Genomic DNA, 19,472 nt, shown 5'->3' on the forward strand with positions numbered 1-19,472 from the left:
CAAGTTGTAAAAAGGGGGTGGTGGTGAAATCGTCACGGAACATCACGCGCGGCTTCGGCCGCATTTGTCTCCTTGAGAGACCGATGCTCGCGCAACGCGGGGAGCGACTGATTTTATTTCTGTGGGAAAACCTCGAGTGAGTCGGCGAGTCGAGCGAGCCAGCTAAGGGGAGGAGGAGGCGACAGGCACGCACGGAAGGACGCGACGCGGCTTTTGCGAACGATGCCGGAATTTGCGCCCTCTACCGAGCGCGCGTGGAATGATCTTCACCACCACCATCATCATCATCTTCATCACCATCAACAAGATCGGCCGCACGCTCCCCGACGCGCCAGCGAGCCGCTGGCGGCCAGCGAGCCCCATCACAACCACCACCACAGCCAGACTCACACGCAACAGCCGCAGAGAGCGAAGCAATCGCGACCGGCGAACCTGCAGCAGGAGAAACGTCAGCGCTGGTTGCACCACCACCAGCACCACCAGCAGCAGCAGCGTCAGCCAGCAGAGAGGGGGGAGGAGGAGGAGGGAGAGGAGGCTGAGAGCGGAGGCGGCTCGCCTCGCGGTTGCTCCAGCGAGATCGCGGAGTCAGATGGCGGGCAGCAGACGACTTGGGACGACACGGGAGATAGGGAGGGCCGGGTTGCTTTGGCTCAGAGCGACGGCAGAGAAAGTCGCGCCGGGGCTGGAGAACGGATTTCTGTTGCAGCAGCAGCAGCAGCGGCGGCAGCAGCAGCAGCAGCTTCGGCCAGTGCACGAGGAGCTGAGGGCGACAGCGACGATCTGGGAAGCAGCATCGAGCATCAGCAGCAGCAGCTGCACCGGAGCATTGAATTTGTATCCACAGCCTCTCCGTCTTCGCCGACTGCAGGCGACTCGGCGACAACTGTTGCAGCGACTGCAGCAGCAGCAGCGGCAGCTGCGGCTGCGACGTCGGCGACTCTGCCACCGGTGTGTGAAGACAGAGGTTTTGCCAGCCAGGGCCCGGCAAGACCGCAGCAGCAGCAGCGGAGGACCGTGCGGAGGGCGCACTCGGCGGGCGAGAGAGCGACCGAAAGCTTCTGCACGGAGTCTCCCATGGAAGAATTAGACTACAATACGATGGTCATGCGGGTCGGCATACCAGACCTGCAGCAAATGGTAAGCGACATCGACTGCGCCTCGGGTTTTTTTTTTTGCGCGCGCGTTCATGCCGTCCATTTCATTCATTCCTTCGTTCGCTCGGCTCCGCTCGTCAGCTCGCTTCTGCGTGCCATTATTCATTCGTCCGTTCGATGCGTTTCGATGGCATGGGGATGTGAGATTTGAGTGCCGAGAGCGTCAAACGGAATTGTTATCGCCTTTATTTTTTATTTCTTGGGGATTTTTTTTCTCTCTCTCTCCTAATTGTGAATGGATAAGGACCGGCGATTGCTGATTTGCGTGCGTGTGTATGCGCGCGCACGTAGGCACACGCGCTGCACGCGTCTGTGTGTGTGTGCGTGCGTGTGTGTGTGCTCGCGCGTGTGTCTGCGTGTGCCCGTGTCTTTATGTGTGTGTGTGTGCGCGGGCTTGCGTGTGTGTGTGTGCCCGCGCGTGTGCGTGTGTGTGCGCGCGTGTGCCTAGGTGTGTGCGTGCGCGCGTGTCCGTATGTGTGCGTGCACGCGCGTCTGTGTGTGTGTGCGCACGCGTGTGTGCGCATGTGTGTATGTGTGTGCGTGCACGCGTGTCTGTGTGTGTGTGCGCACGCGTGTGTGCGTATGTGCGTATGTGTGTGCGTGCACGTGCCTTTGCCTGCGGCGTGCGTCCGTGTGTATGTATGTGCGCTCGTTTGTGCGTGCGTGCGTGCTTGCGTCTGCATTCGTTCCTTGCCCACGATGTCTGCATGTGCATCTGTGCTGCACCGCTGCGTGAGCGGTGCAGCCTTACGCATCCGAGACGCGCGTGCGTGCGTGCGCGTGCTGCGTACGCGCCGATCGCCGGTCGAGCGGTGTCCCTCTGCACAATCGGACATCGTCCGCGCGCCGCGCTCAGCACTTTGTGCTCATTCATGGTGGGGCCCCCGGACGAATGAATTAAAGTGGCCGAGATCAGACGTACGTTACGTGCGTCTACGTGCGTGCGTGCTTGCCCTTTGCTCTCGCCAGCCTCTCTCGGGCGCTCCGCTGTCATCGTACGTGTTGGGCAGACTTTTTTTTTGGCGAATCCTGCATTTTATAACACGTGTATATATATTCACACACGCAAAGACAAAGATTCCCCGTGTAGCCTAAAACGTACTTTTGGGGCAAGTGCTGTTAGCGAGCATCTGTGATGGCCGGCACGACACACGAGGGGATGGGTGGCCAGCACCACGCCCGACCGCCTTTGTCTCTCCAATGGCGATGGTTTTCACACCCCATCCGGTACTCATTTGAGGCTGAGTCGACCTAGAGGAGGCCCAGTACCAGTTTAGATAATCGGTAATCGAACCCGTGTAGCGGGGGGTTCGTAGCGCAGTGCGATAACCACCACACTACCGCTCCTCTATTTTTTCACACATTGCACGATACTCGTGTCGATTAATTGATGGATGTATTGATGTTCTGACATTGTCGACGACGTAGCTTTCTATTTATATTAAAAAAAAAACTAAATTTACCGCGACACTCTCAAAGCTGTCAACCCCTTATCAGATCTCCTACCTTATTACAGACCAATTCAGACCTTATTGGTCACCCCGTGCCGCTAGACATCTCAACGTTTATCCTACAAAGTCCCATCACAAGGGAGAAACACAAATAGACATTTTTTTTTGCCCGGATTGAAACGGCTGCACGCCGTATGGACCTGAAAACTCAATTTCCCTGTACAAAGAATACGGTCTAAAACCGTATCGGTCGACAGCGATGCACTCTAATAATTCCGCAAGCATTGGGCATGGGCCTTGCCCCCCCCCCTACCATCCACAGCTGATTACATAACACGGATGCCGCCCCTCGACAAAATCCGAAGTGGAGGGGGGGGCGGGCAGTCGGGCGGGGGTAAAAAAAAGGTCGACTAATTTATGGACGCTGTATAAATCGGACGTGGAATACAAATCACGAGCCGAGTCGCGATCCACGTAGATTTTTGTTGGCGCGAGCAGCGCCTTCAGCCGTTATGCCGACGTGTCTAGTCAGCCTCCTCATTTGTGCACCATTTCAATTAAAAGCCACGCACGTTCGTAAGGGGGGGGGGGGGGGGGCTGCCATGAGGATATTTGAAACCAAGGTGATGAATAAGATCTGCAAATTTACGTACATTGTTTTTTTTTTAGCGCCTTCTAAATAACCGTTTGGCCGGATATTGTTCCGTCATTGAGACAAAATCCCAAACGATTAAGCACTGTATTTGGAAACTGTCAGCCTCCACCACGAAGAGGACGATTTTCTCGATTATTTGTTCAAGAACTGGGGCGGTGGTGTGTGCGGCGATGGGGGGCTGGTGGTGGTGAGTCGCGAAAAGCCGCCGCCGATTCGGAACCACATTTTAATTTCAAAATCTCTCGCACTTCACCGGCCAAAGATGCAACACCGCAACACGGCTCGCCATGGAGGTTACTGTATTGAGCTGAATGTTAAGCGACAACATTGGCAATCTCCTCACGTGTTCACAACTTTTTTTCCCCCACCCTTCCTCTCCCTCCTGCCTCTTCTCTGCCGCCACCGCTGTAACCAGTGCGGCTTGCACGACGTGGTCTCCTTGCCTGCCCCTCTGGGCTCGGCCGGCGCATTACGAAACGCTGACTTCTTTCGCACCGTTCCTCGGCCGACAGTGCAAGCGGAGCGAAAACGGCGGTGGAATTTGTTGGGGGATGGGTTTTTTTTTTTTAGGGGTTCTGGACCTGGCCTCGCTCGCCAGGGGTCAGTTGTGTGGGCATAGGTTCCCCCCGTTCAGCCTCGCCTACCAAACGCCCACACTAAACCCACTACGATTCTAATTAATATGACACCAGAGATAATGCGTCGCCCAGTCTAAACACGCGCAGGCTTAACGGTGTCAAGGAAGAGATATATCTGGTGTCCCTCTAAGACCACGCCATGGTAACAGCACGGTGACCTTTTTTGCGATGTATAGGCAATGCGGCCGTGCGTGCAGGACAGTGCAGATACTCTCTAGAGCTCACCCGGTGATGGTTTTGCAGCATTGCGTTATACCCGCTTTCGTTAGAAAATGAACGACAGTAAACCAGAACGCGTGTCAACGCTGCACGGAATTACATAACGTGTACTGCTGTGTCGGGGAGCGCGTAGATTTCCGTTGTCGTCATTCATTCGGCGTGAGCCTCATTTGTGCGAGAGATAACACGTGCCTCCGAGCATGTGCTGGGCTCGTGGCTATAAGTCTATAACTCACACACCTTTGCCCACGTTTGTTGCAGAGTTCATGTTACGCTTCGCGCCTCGAGCAGAGAAAATGTGTCACATAACGGGGCATTTTTTTAATGGACCTGGGCATGTACGTGTGTTTATTCTTCTTCTTCAACTGTACATTGATTATTGATGTCTTCGTCCCAACATTAACGTTTGCAATTTGTTCTTTGTGATAATGATTTTTTTTCCTCCCAGGTCTCCCTTGTTAAAGAGGCGTGTTGCCCTCATGGGCCTTTTCTTGCTTTGAAATAACCATGCTTATTAAATGCCTACGAAACCAAATATTTCAGAGGCACTCAGTCAGCCACTGACCACACTGCATGCAGTGGCTTCCAATGCTGCTGTGTAGATCTTTGCAGCGCCTTCTACGAAAAGGGCTTCATTCTTCAAAATAGCACATTTTGACATATTAGGAGAATATTTCAGTGGGGGGGGGGTTAAAATGTTTAAATTGTGAAACGTGTATCGCAGCAAGCAAGTATAAGACTAACTAAATATATGTATAACAGACATAAATAAGTAATTTCAGAGTAATATTTTTTTGTAATCTTGGATACCACAGTATGCGCTCACTCTCGTAGAGAAAGAATGAGTCAGAGACACGAGGAGCTGCAGACGAGCAGCCACACGATGACACGGTGCCAACAATTGCCCCAGCTCCGCGGTCCTCCATGTATTAAGGTGTTATCAGCATGTTCCCATCACCACAATGAAAATACCAATTGATAGTCCCGAACCGTGATTTCCAATAAAGGAAGACTCCCCCCCTACCCCCTGGGTAGGATTCAACTTTCGAGTTTTCACATTGAGATGTGGCCCATTTATAAAATGCCACTGGCTCGCCTGATATTAAAAGAGCCATCCATGAACGCTCTCAAAGTCACCGAGCCACATTCGTCAGACTTGAGGATTTTTTTGGCCTCCACTGAGGTGAAGTTTAATTAGTGCAGTGTGTTGGCTTTGTCGCACACTCCTGGCGAATATCAGTCCAAGTATTTTTTTTGTTATCAGAAAACTCGCTGCGCGCCCATTTCTCACAATCTCCTGAAAGAGAGCACCTGGGTGGGTCTCGTTGAGTTTTTGGGCACACGAGGGAAAGCGTGACTCTGTGCCCCGGACCGTGTTTGTGGATTGCTCTGGCCTCTGGAATGAAGTAAGAATTTATTTAATGGGCCACATTCTACCGATGCCTCAGAGGGATGTGGGCAACTCTGTTGAGACAAATACAGCATACACTACGGTGCTGTTGTTAACAACATTGATCCTATAGACCCATTAGTTTACAGGCTAAAATGTTATTGCACTTCTCAAATGGCACGCGAGAGCGTTTCCGTTTATTCAGTTAATTTTGTATTACCCACATTTCATTACGACAACACGTAATTACTCCATATAAATACGCGGTTAAATGCACTGCAGTGTACATGATTAAGCAAACATTATTCGGCGACGCTGCTGCTGCTGCTGCGTTGGCAGTGATGTACAATAACTGTTTGCACAACACGAAACTCGACACATTCGTCAAGGACAGCGCCTTAAATGAAGAAACACCCCCCTCCCCATCATTGTTTGAGGCTCTTCTTTATAGCACGTAAATATAGGCCAATGGATATCGCGTTCATCGGGATTGGAGACAGCCCCTCGATACCACGGGGTTCTGACGAGAATTAAAGGACGAAATAATTTTCTGATGACAAGTTTTTGCTCGGTTTTAGTTTTTTAACGGGCACGTGAATAGCTACCTCAAAACAGGAGGAGCTATGTGGTAGGAACGCCGCGGTGGCGAGATGTTAACTACCTCCCTTGGTATGCAGGAGGTCGTGGGTAAGAACCCGACCCGGGCGCCTGCTGCTGTAAATTTGGAGTTTGCGTCTCTCTCTCTCCTCGTGGTCGCGTGAATTTTTATCCGGTGCCTCCGGTTTTTTCCTCCACATTTAGAATCAACGTGTTTTTAGAGTATTTGGCTGCTTTGAATTTCTACACGATGATAATAAACCTCTTCGTTGACTGGTCAGGTCGCTTCTGGAAAAAAAATAACGACGTAGCTCAGTGGGCCTTACCTGGTAAAATCATTTTTTTGTTTTTTTTATAAGAGGCAAATCCTTCACCACACAAAAGTATTAAAAAATAAACAAATTGATTTGGAATGTTAAATTATACCATTTTATATATTTTTTTTTTTAACTGCATAGAGATACAGCAGCTGTTTGCTGATTGTTCACAAAGTAGTACTCATCTTCTTGGTTCTTTCGGTAAAGTCACGTAGAATGGAAACAATAAAATAATACAAATAAAACATAATAAAATAATTCTCACGACAGACCTGTTCTTCACCTGAGGACGGCTGCTTGTGTTGTGGCCGAAACGTCGTGAGAATTATTGTATTATGTTTTATTTTTATTATTTCATTATTTCCATTCTACGTGACTTTACCGAAAGAACCAAGAAGATGAATCCCTGCAGTCACGAAAGCTTTAAATCGAAAAGTAGTACTCATTTCACCTATCACTATGAATCAAGTCAATCCCTGAGCAGGATTAGAACCTGCCAACTTCCTGTCTGAGAATCTCAATTTCATTCAACCCCCCACCCCCCCCCAACTTGTAGGTTGCTGAAGTTCTGTACCCGTGTAAAAACCTCACTCATTCGTAAAACCCCCTTTGTTATAACAGTTCTTCTGCTAGAGATCAAGGGCAACGTTTGTGAATGCAGCGGATGATTGGACGTGTGAGACCCCCCTTCTGTCTGAGCTTTCTTTCACAAAGTGCCATGAAGTGTTTGGTCGGGGGAAGTCTATTGAATACACGTCTTGATGAAAGGGTCCGGTGCTATCGTCTCGTAGTCGTCACATCCGGACGTGATGTGACGATCTGCTGACCGGGGTTGGTGCCTAAAAGTGTTTCTTTCCTTCTTGACTTATTGGCGCCAGTTCCTTCCACTTTGGCCTGCTATAATTCCCTGGGCCCTCTTGGTTTAGTGCCTCTCCTCGTTTGGCTCATTGGTGACGCATCGCATTATACACAGATCAGTGACGTGCGGTGAGGTCAACGGCTGGGGAGGCACTGGCTCGTGTCAGAGATAGATTCACACGCTGAGGGGGCGTGGTCTCACGGAGGGGGGGCGTGGCCTCACGGAGGGGGCGTGTCCTCACTGAGGGGGCGTGTCCTCACTGAGGGGGGCGTGGCCTCACTGGTCTCACGGAGGGGGCGTGTCCTCACTGAGGGGGCGTGTTAGACACGTCCCCCTCAGTGAGGCAGATGTGATAGCTGCCTCCCCTGGTGCTTTTTCATTGCAGTTTCATGACGAGACCAGCGAGCCTAAATATATTTATACACGTACGTGAAATAATTTACTTGGAGTATGGAAGGCGAGGACATGAAATGAAGGGGTCTACAAACATCACATTGGTGACATACTGAGAAAGTAACAGGCACGTGCTTATTGCCCGCGCTCCATCCAGTTACTGAGGAGTTGCGCAATCAGAGGGGAGGCTGAGCTCGTCGCTGCTTCACCTCTCGTCTCTTCCTGTATTTGCAGAGGAGCTCCGCAAGTTTGGCGATTTTGACTATAAAAATGATTGGAATCGTACAGAAATTACATTTATAACACAGATCAGTTGAAAAATCTTAATATTTATTTTATTTGACTATTCTTTTTTGTTTACTTTTCGTAACAGCTATTTTCATTGGAGTATGATAGGTGAGGCTCTGCCTACCCTGCCTTCCCTGACCACATGTCCCTGCCACAGATCGGATTTGTGTTGTTGCTGCTGCTGCTGCTTTGAATCCCCAAAGTTAGCAGACCACAAGGAAGAAGGCGCTCACGATCGCATTAAAATGTACAACAAGAAGACCGACGACGCTTTTTTACTTGCGGCAATAAATTTCCCCGTTATCCGCAGGTAACGCGAGTTCGTGAATTTTAATGTGCAAAATGACACGAAGTTGCCCGCGGGTGAACATATGTGCCCCCCCTCCCCAACAGCAGTGCCGGAATTTCCTAGTAGCACAAGTAGCTACATATGTAGTAGCTACACGTGTAGTAACTGTACTACACGTGTGGTAGCTACACGTGTAGTAGCTACTACACGTGTAGTAGCTTCGGGCCCCGCACTTTCAAGGGCCCCCGCGCTAAATGCTTTCAAGCTATCAATTTTGGTTCAGCGATTCTGCACTTGCTCTATTACTATAGTACTACACCGCCTTCAACTTTGATTAACGATTAGGTGTTTAAGGTTATCGATTTGTCGTGTCATCTGGCTGTATAGCAAATGAAAATTTTACAATTACTTTACTATGCAAGTTAAAAATTGAAGTGTATTAATATTTAGTTTTTTTTTATTTAGGGCCCCTTTATAACATATTCTACAGGCCCCGCACTAGCTTCATCCGGCATTGGCCAACAGTCTGCTAGCGCTATACGGAAGATCGTTGTCTTTTGCGCGTGCGAACACATGGCTTCGTCGCGCGTTGAGCACGTTGACACGGATGGCACGCCAGCGCTCGACGTCGCCGCAGGATCGTTCCATGGAATTAGGTGGACACGAGTGGTGATTGTCTGCGATTACAGATAAGAGGGTGGGGTGTTAAGATTAAGGTGGTACATGTTGGGTTCTGTGTTCAGTGCGCGCGCGTGTGTGTGTGTGTGTGGTGTGCACCTTCCTTAATCTGCGCTATTAGCTTTGCTGTTAGGGCTGACCCAACACTTAGGTAGTCTAATGGGAATTGCAAATTGCGGTGGCTCGCAAAAGGACCGGGGACACTGGGAAGGCTTTGCTCGCATCCACGTTCATCGCATTCTGAATGGCCTTAGCCAGCCACGTGGCGGTGGGGTTGATGGATCACGGGAACAGCCTGCTCCCGTTCCCTCTATTTTAAGTGTTCAGCAACGGTTTCTTATTATTTTCGATGGTGCAAGATAGTGGGGTCACGGATGGCAGTGATTTATTTTTCATCTCTTTTGGTATAAATGCGATGGAGGCTTTGCTTTTCCACGGTGGGTTTGTTCCCATTGGTGACTCTTCCTCATTTTTTGTCCTCTCATCATTGCAGACGAGAGGACAAAATACTAAATGCATAACAATAATAAAGTACATACTCATAGTACTGTATTTACTTTCATATTTACTTTGCATAACATCGTCAGATTCTGCGAGCAATCTCAGCGAGGCTCTCCTGGGTAAATAAAGAATCAGAACATTAATATATGAAGGTCTCTTTTTCCCCCCTACAGATATCCAGAGACATTTGTATTATTTAAATTCGTATTCCCAACGAACCTTTGTGACATCTTCACGCTCATCCGAATACAATCAAATTATCCACGCCGAGGGTTTCGCCAGACTGCGAGAGACGACGGCCGTCGTTTGGCGGGCGAGAATCAGGAACCTCGCCCGTGCCAGGAGGCTCCTTCCGGTCTGGTTGTGGCACGTGGCGGTCAGCACGCTGCACCGCGCTGCGCTACGAACCCCGCGACCCGAGTTCGATTCCCGCTCACGGCCACCAACATCGGTGACGATTATCTGAACCGGTCATGGGCCTCCCCTAGGTTGACTCGGCCTCAAATGAGTACCTGGTTGCACTGTGTGAACACCGCCACTGTGGAGACAAAGCCGGTCGCGCGCGGTGCTGGCCACGCCACCCGACCCCCCTCGTGTACCCGTGCCGGCCTTCATAGGTGCTACTCGCTAACAGCACTTGCCCCGGCAGTCTGTCGAAGACTATACGGGGGATCTTTGTCTTTGTTCTAATCGAGCCCCCTGGCAGCGCTCGTGCCTGCTGGTGGCCTCAATCCAGTGGTGTGGGAATTCCGAATCTGGGTGGCAGGTGCCACGACTTCCATCCGACAACAATCTTCGTCGACTTCCCACCGGGTGGTGCTTCACATCGTTAACCCCGGAGGTGTATGGGCTCGCTGACCGTATCCCCCGTATCGATGCATGTAGTAGGTTTCGAATAATCACTAACGGCGTACCCTCAAGGTACGCGAAGTTGTCACTTACGACGTGTTCCCCCAACTGTGTGCCGTTCGTGTTTGTCGCTGTCGTTGTAGCGAGACGAAGAAAAGTTTGTACGTTCAGAACTCTCGCGTATCGCAGTTCCACCCCCCCCCTCTCCCCCCGTGCTACTCTCTGGGAAAGTGGCATCACAGAACTACTCCTTAGGTCCCTTCGACTGCCTCTGATGCACACTAGGAGCGGCGGGGGGGGGGCAGCTGCTCTTCTCCAGAGATATTTTGGCACATGGCAGTCAAACCAATAATCCAATAATCGTTTAGTCTTCAGAGCTGGAAACTGTGCCAACTTCAGTGAGCTCAGAATTTAATCAAGATTGGTTTGTTTTTTACGTCATCGGTGACTGGGATGACACCATCGACTCTGACTACGCTTGGGAATCCAGTTATGTGTCCCGAGTGGCTGTGCCGACGCAAAGCAGTGGTGCTGGCACAGCACTTTGACACAGTCTCAACCTTCTCAAGTCACTCGTGAACTTGCAATGACGTAGAATGGAAATAAAAAAATAATAAAAATAAAACATAATTAAATAATTCTCACGACGTGTCAGCCACAACGCAAGCAGCCGTCCTCAGGTGAAGAACAGGTCTGTCGAGAAGACAGAGTCTGAATGACACACCCCAGGCTTGGAGCGTCTTTTTTAAGCTGGAATGGAGGGGGGGGAGAGCGCCTTGACAAAATAATTTGCATATCAACAGGAATTTAGCATATTTATGGAAAATGCAGATATGCGATTACTACTACTTGTGAAATGCGTAGGAGGTTTGGCGAGGGGTTTAAAGTCATTATGCCCGTGCATTATGCAGGATTAGCAGCATCAAAGGGAGGGGGTAGGGGTAGCATTAATAAAGAGAAGGAATGTTAATAGTATGTATCTGCAGTAACTAAACCACGACGTAAACAACTAAAGTATAAACTACATAGTATCAGTATACTAAATATACTCTTCAATAAGCTGAGCTACTAACAGTAAGTAATACATTACAATTTATGTAAAATTGAAATGAGATGTTAACTCCACCGTCTGGTCTACAGGAGTTTCGTCGGTTCGACCCTGACCCTGACGCCTGCTGCTGTATATTTGGAGCTTGCGCGTCTCTCTCCCCGTGGTCGCGTGGATTTTTCTCCGGGCGCTCCGGTTTTTCCCTCCACATTTAGAACGAACGTGCATTTTTTGAGTATTTGGCTGCTAGAAATGTCCACGTGATTAGCCACTTCGATCAGTTGTGGCCAGGTCGCTTCTGAAAAAGAGCGATATGGCTCAGTGGGCCTTACCTGGTAAATTGAAAGTAGTTTCGCTTCAATTTGTAAATACAAAGTTTTAATTTAATTCGGATTTCCGTGTACAGACCGGCCATGCTTTAGATTCTTTGTCAAAAGGTTACCTTAAGCTATATCCTCATCCTGACGTTTAACGTCTGGACAGCGATGTAAGAAATCACCGAGGAATGCGGAGGGGATATTCTATTGACCATCTGGCAGTGCTGTCGGAGGAGCACAGCGCCGCTGGGGAAATCTGCAAAGTCTTCACCGTCCTTAAATTATATCCCATTAACATTTGATGTTGAAAAAATAACTTTTACTTGACGCATATCCATACGAAGCAGTATTGTTATTTGAGTACTGGCCATTTTTTTGCCTTCATTTCATGTAACTGCCCTATTTTCGGTACCATCTTTTCGAAGAATTGTATTTATTAAAATTGTACGAAACGTCCGATTCGATTGGCTCGTGAAGTTTGAAGCCGTTGCACAGATGGCTACGCGCCCATGCCCGCATGCCAGTTGTGTGCCATGTGTTCAAGCAGTCACCTTGTGTCATTTGCCAAGGGGGGCAGGGGGAGGGGAGTAGGGGTTTGGGGGGGGGCAGGGGGCGGATACACCAAATTATATCACCTGACCTGGTCTGGATACCTTCGGCGTATCGTTCGCCCGCGCCCTGCGTGGGAACGTAACCCATCTTCTTGGTTCTTTCGGTAAAGTCACGTAGAAGGAAAATAATAAAATAATAAAAATAAAACATAATAAAATAATTCTCACGACGTTTCGGCCACAACGCAAGCAGCCGTCTTCAGGTGGAGAACAGGTCTGTCGAGAATTATTTTATTATGTTTTATTTTTATTATTTTATTATTTCCCTTCGACGTGACTTTACCGAAAGAACCAAGAAGATGAATCCCTGCAGTCACGAAAGCTTTAAATCGAAATCTTGAGGGCTCGTTATTTCATTATTATTATTATTATCAATTGCAAACGTCCCTGCCAAGTTGCGTTCAAATCGTCGGTTTACTATGGCACACGGGCGGGGGGGGCTGCCTTAAGTGACGAGGTGAAGTCAAATTTCGATTTAAAGCTTTCGTGACTGCAGGGATTCATCTTCTTGTATTTTATTGTGTTTTTTTTTATTTCCCTTCTACGTGACTTTACCGAAAGAACCAAGAAGAGGTGAAGTCAGTTGCTGGAGGGACTTTGTTCGCTTCAGGCCTTCATTGTATCGGATTCAGGCAATCCGGTACCGAGTTCAAGGTCTTCGTCACTCGTGATGTGTTTACCCGGCATCCAAGAGTTAACCAAGTAGGGTATATTTTTATTTTATTTTGCCCGTGCATAATGTATCCAAGCCCTGTTATTACATATATATATATAAAACCATCATCCTGTGGGTTTTTAGTGTGAATGTGAAAGAAGACCCTGGCCCTTTTCTTTATCCGCAAGGTAAGATCTTTATTTCACGGGCACCGATCCCACACATTCCTTATCACTCTCTATACCGCAACGCCCCCGAACCGCGCCTCCCGCTCCCTCTATTCACCTCTTCCTGGCTCCGCACCTCGTCGCACTCCGTTTCCACCAATCATCGTCCTCTCTCACCCTCACCTGGCCTAACAGTCCCACCTGACGCTCAGTCAACCCTACAGCTCTTTTCCCTTAGTTCTAGATTTGAAGCTTTCGTGACTGCAAGGATTCATACTCTCAGGTTTTTTCGGTAAAGTCACGTAGGTAAAAAATACAATTAAAAGTTAGATAATAAATCACGACGTTTCGGAGGCAACACAAGTCTCCGTCATCAGGTGGGACCGTCACAGCTAAAATTACTGCATCACTTAATTTTATTTTTACCTACGTGACTTTACCGAAACAACCTAAGAGTATGAGCTCTTTTCCCCTTCCAATGTACCGGCCAATCATCTTGCTCCCCGTGCCCAAACCGCTCAGAGCGTGGAGTGTTTGCTCCAGCCTTCTTGATTACTCTGTCCCAGTGATCGGGTGGGATGATCACACCAAATACAGCGTGTGTCGGGCAGAAGTAGAATTTCATTTTGTCTGTGACCCGAACATTAACAATGCAGGAAATCTCAATCAGTTTGAGCATCATCCCGTAGATCACGTGACTTCTGTGTGCCCCCCCCCCCCACACTCTTAAATCCCTCCCCCTTCACTGACCGCTGTGAAAACAGACTCTGCTCTGTGCAGCAGCGCTGATGTAGCCTCTTCCACCGCCATCCTCAACTCTCCTCACCCTTTGCTCCCGTTTCTCCGCTAATTTTTTCAGCCCTTTTACTCTCGTTTCTCGTTCTGTCTCTCATCTCCTCTCTTCCCGCACCTCCGATTAGCACGGTGGGCTACGCACGGTACGAAAGAAGTGAATTCCCTTTTCCGTTTCCTTCTCCTTTTGGAATCATTACATCCCGTGGCGTGGCCAGGGGTACAACAGTTGCTGGTTAACACTGGAACAAAGAGTACACCCAATGGCAGGTTTCCTTGCATACAGAGCATTGTTTTCTTGTCTTTTTGAATACAGAACATTAAAACAACGATGTAGTCACCTGCTCAAGTTCCGCTTTATGAACAACAGTGAATGCAGTGATGTGCTGTGCACTCAACGCCACTTAACCAAGCGCTGCAAAGACGGGCCGTGCTTGCAACTGTAAAAGTAAAAGATCCCCCGGGTTGCCTTCAACAGACTTTTGGGGGCAAGTGCTGTTAGCGAGCAGCACCTATGAAGGCCGGCACGGCACACGCGAGGGGGTGGGGGTGGCCAGCACCACGCCCGGCCGCATTTGTCTCCCTAGTGGCGATGCTTTCACACAATGCTCCAGGTATTAATTTGAGGCTGAGTCGACCTAGGGGAGGCCCAGGACCCGTTCAAATATTTTCCACCGTTGTTGGCCGTGAGTGGAAATCGAACTCGGATCGTCGGGTTCGTAGCGCCGTGTGCTGACCGCCGCGCCACCGCTCCCCACACTATGGGACAAAATGACCCCCTGTGTAGCCTGACCAGATTGTTTAGGGCAAGTGCTGTTAGCGAACAGCACATGTGAAGGCCGGCACGGCACACACGAGGGGGTGCGGTGGCCAGCACCACGCCCGGCGGCCTTCGTCTCCCCAGTGGCGATGCTTTTACACACCGTACCAGGCATTCGTTTTGAGTGCCGGGACTGGTGCAGAAAACCGGTCAGCGATGTTGACCGTGAGCGGGAATCGAACCAGGGTGCGCCGGGTTCGTAGGGAAACGCGCTCGCCGCTGCGCTACATCTCACCACTGTGCGCACAGATACAGCGGCAGGCACTGAAGACGGCGCAGCTGGAAGATGCAGATTGATGTCGTAAAATGGGCAGCAATATCGTGGGCAGAGTGTTTGACACTAAAACGAAACCGCTCAGCGTTTTTATTTTACCCGGTAAGGCTCACTGAGCTATGTAGTAGCGCTTTCTTTTTTCAGAAGCGACCTGGCCACAAAGGATAGCTCGACGAAGTGGCTTATCATCACGTGGGTGATTTTTATCCGCCAAATAATTGAAACGAGTGATGTTGTTCTAAATGCGGAGTGAAAAAAACCGGAGGACCCGGAGAACAATCCACGCGACTACGGGGAGAGAGAGACACGCAAACTCCAAATATACAGCAGGCGTCAGGGTCGAACCCACGACCTCCTGCATACCGGGCGAGGTAGTTAACATCTCCTAGCCACCGTCATGATGATGAAAGAGAGAGAGACGCAAACTCCAAATATACAACAGGCGTCAGTGTCGGGATCGAACCCACGACTTCTTGTACACCTGGCGAGGTAGTTAACATCTTCTAGCCACCGTGATGATGATGAGAGAGAGACACGCAAACTACAAATATACATCAGCAGGCGTCAGGGTCGGGATCGAACGCACGGCCTCCTGCATATCGGGCGAGGTAGTTAACATCTCCTAGCCACCGTGATGATGATGAGAGACACGCAAACTCCAAATATACAGCAGGCGTCAGGGTCGGGATCGAACGCACGACCTCCTGCATACCGGGCGAGGTAGTTAACATCTCCTAGCCACCGTGATGATGATGAGAGAGAGACACGCAAACTCCAAATATACAGCAGGAGTCAGGGTTGGGATCGAACCCACGCCCTCCTGTATACCAGGCGAGGTAGTTAACATCTCCTAGCCACCGCGGCGCCCAATTGTGTGCGAGGCCGCGGCGAGGTGGGTGTTTCCCTGTTTAATAGAAACGTGCTGCACATAAGCAACGAGGTGACACCGGCACTGGCAAGCACTGCGGTGTGAAGACGCTGTTCAGCATTCTGAAGCCCGCCCCCGCGTTCGTAACTGCGACATCCAGCAGTAGACTTTGCACAGGCTGCGTGTGTGTGCGGGAGCGGTGGTGCAGCGGTTAGCGCGCTGCGCTATGAACCTGGCGACCCGGGTTCGATTCCCGCTCACGGATAACACCAGTGACGATTATCTGAACCGGTCCTGGGCCTCCCCTAGGTCGACTCAGCCTTACATGAGTACCTGGTGCGGTGTGTAAACATAGCCACTGGGGAGACAAAGGCGGTCGGGCGTGGTGCTGGCCACCCACCCCCTCGTGTACCGTTCCGGCCTTCATAGGTGCTCGCTAACAGCACTTGCCCCTACAGTCTGTTAAGGCTATACGGCGGATCTTTGTGCAGGCTGGCTAACAGCACTTGCCCCAACAGGATGTTAAGGCTACACGGGGGGAATTTTAGTTTTTGTTGCGCGCGCGTGCGCGTGTCGGAGCGGCCACCCGAGTTCGACTCCCGCTCGTGGCCGAGATGAGCGACGATTTTCTGAACCGGTTCCGGGCTTTCCCCTAGGTCGACTCAGCCTCAAATTGAGTAGCTGGTGCGGAGACAAAGGCGGCCGGGCGTGGTGCTGGCCAAACATCCCCTTGGTGTGCCGTGGCACGGCCTTCATCGATGCTTGCTAACAGCACTTGACACAAACGCCTGTGAAAGGTTATACGGGGCGGGGGGGTCTTTATATTTGTGTTGAACATATAACCGGGTACTCGGCCTCCCCCTAGTTAGACTCAGCCTAGAATGAGTACCTGGCGCGGTGTGTAAACGTCGACACTGGGGAGACAAAGGCGGCCGGGCGTGGAGTAGACAACCCAACTCCCTCGTGCGCCAAATAGCACTTTGCCCCAAGAGTCTGTTAAGGCTACACGGGGGATCTTTGTCTTTGTGAGTGTGGGGGGGGGGGAGGGGGCTATGCGCATTCCCTCGCAGGCTTTTGCAGTGCGAAGCACTGTTACATAATGCGAACCTTGGAATAAGAAATGACAATCGCTGTTAATGGAGTTGCTGTGTGCAACGGGCCGCAGTTAGAACTGCTCCCAGCTGCAGGAGGCAGAGAGGATGACCAGAATAGGCCATTGGGCCCCGGCAAGAATTACAGTAGTGCCGCCTAAAGGGGCCGCCCATAAATGACGTCACGCACCTGGGGGGGGGGGGGGGTCAGACATTTGTGACGATGTGTGACGAGGGGGGCGGGGGTTTGAGAAATGTGACGTCACATCAAAATGCGCAACTTTAAATAAATATAGACAATATGTTCTACTTCATTAAATAGACTTTTTTATAAATGTTTTCTCCTACAACATCAGAGCGCAGCGCCACCTTAAATACGCACTACAATGACAATAGTTTAAAGCGATTTGAAGCATGTTTTATTATGGGGGGGGGGGCAGAGCTTTGTGACGTCATATTTGAGACGAAGGAGGGGGGGGTCAAAAATCGTCCAAAATCGCGTGACGTCATTTATGGACGGCCCCAAAATGAGCAAAACTTTTAATCGTACGGATGCATTTATTTACTTTTCGTCGATAACGAATAACCTCGTTTGATGAGCCCACTCATTTCAAGCGGTTATCACGTGATATTCACTTATAATTATTATTATTATTGGTCGCGTGACGAAATCGTAGCCACTGATGTTTTGTCAGCTCAGGTGGTGCCCGCCTCGTGAAATATCTGGCCTGGACTCATGGACCACTATGTGTGTGCGTTGTTGTGTGCAGGAGCGAAATGGTTAGGGCAGTGCGCTACGACCTCGTGCGATCCGAGTTTGATGCCCCGCTCACGACCAATAACAGTGGCGGAAATTTTAAGCGGTCCCGGGCCTCCCCCTAGGTCAACTCAGCCTTAAAAACGAGGACCTGGTGCGGTGTGTATACATCAGCCCTTGGGGGGTGAGGGTTTGAAGGCGGCCGTGAGCGATGCTGGCCACTCACAACCGGCGTGCACCATCCCGGCATTCACAGGTGCTAGTCGCCTACAGCCAGAACGGCCCCTCGGGTAGACGGCGAATCTGGGCGACTGCCCCGGGCCCCGCAATTTTTTTGGGCGGGGGGGGGGCGCGCTTCGACGTGGCGGTGTCAGATGTAATGCTTTCGGTTTAGTTTGAAGGCCTTCGGGGGGCCACATTGTGTAGAATTTGCCCCTCCCCCCCCTTGCCGGCATCACTTAAAATGAACTATACTTTTTATTTTATTTTACCAGGTAAGGCCCACTTAGCTATATCGTTTTTTTTCCAGAAATTATAGCTCAACGAAGTGTCGGCTTATCATCGTGTGGAAATGTATAGCAGCCAAATACTTTAAACACGTGATGTACATTCTGAATGTGGAGGGGAAAGACCGGATGAGCCGGAGAAAAATCCACGCGACCACGTGGTGAGAGAGAGAGACACGCAAACTCCAAATATAGAGCAACAGGCATCAGGGTCAGGATCGAACCCACGACCTCCTGTATACCAGGCGAGGTAGTTAACATCTCCTAGCCACCGTGATGATGAGAGAGAGAGAGACACGCAAACTCCAGATATACAGCAGCAGGCGTCAGGGTCAGGATCGAACCCACGACCTCCTGTATACCAGGCGAGGTAGTTAACATCTCCTAGCCACCGTGATGATGAGAGAGAGAGAGACACGCAAACTCCAGATATACAGCAGCAGGCGTCAGGGTCAGAATCTAACCCACGACCTCCTGTATACCAGGCGAGGTAGTTAACATCTCCTAGCCACCGTGATGATGAGAGAGAGAGACACGCAAACTCCAAATATACAGCAGTAGGTGTCAGGGTCAGGATCTAACCCACGACCTCTTGTATACCAGGCGAGGTAGTTAACATCTCATAGCCACCGTGGCACTTGCACCCAGCAGTCTTCTTTAAAAGGCTATACGGCAGACCTTTGCCTTTGTTTGCGCACCTGCCTCGTGCCCGTAGTTTTAATTTAATTAACTGACGGTCCTCGTATAATTGTTTGGCAACAACCACCGATAAACGCTGCCCTGCCCTGTGATACTGTTCCCCATGATGATGCACATGTGCAATTAATGTAAGATGTATATGGGCGTGGTGGGGGGTGGGTGGGGAAGGGGGGCTAATGCCGCAATGTGAAAGCACTGAGTCAGCACGAACTTGAGATCCTTGATGTGAATCCGTGTGGCAACCTGAGCTTAAATAAAGCTCTCAAGGGTAGCGGGGTCGTCTGGTCTCAGGCCTGTCACACAAGTGACCGCGCAACTAATGACAGATAAATAAATAAGCAACCTAAAGTTGGTTTCGTGTCGAATTTGGTTTTTCCCTGGCTCTGAGAGCGCTTCAGAATTGTTTATTTCGACCGGAGGAAAAATCTGATGAGCTGCGAAGCTCTTTTTGTTACACATGTCCAGTAAGCTGCAGATAAGAACGTCACTGCAAAAACGATACAAAAACACGACAACAGTGCAAAGTACGGGAAAGGAAGACACATCACCATAAAACATGCAATAACATATTCTTGGTTCTTTCGGTAAA

General features: G+C 50.1%; 1 protein-coding gene across 1 annotated transcript in view; it reads left to right on the forward strand.

Moving 5' to 3' along the window:
- The first annotated feature begins 222 nt into the window (after positions 1-222).
- Positions 223-19,472, forward strand: part of LOC144728062 (SH3 and multiple ankyrin repeat domains protein 2-like) — a 370,189-nt gene continuing 350,939 nt past the window's right edge. The window contains exon 1 of the mRNA XM_078607344.1: positions 223-1,137. Within this exon, the coding sequence (XP_078463470.1) occupies positions 223-1,137 (915 nt within the window). The remainder of the gene's footprint in view (positions 1,138-19,472) is intronic.

Source organism: Lampetra planeri, chromosome 27 (genome assembly GCF_965212315.1).
Source record: "Lampetra planeri chromosome 27, kcLamPlan1.2.h2, whole genome shotgun sequence".
Taxonomy (NCBI): Eukaryota; Metazoa; Chordata; class Hyperoartia; order Petromyzontiformes; family Petromyzontidae; genus Lampetra; species Lampetra planeri.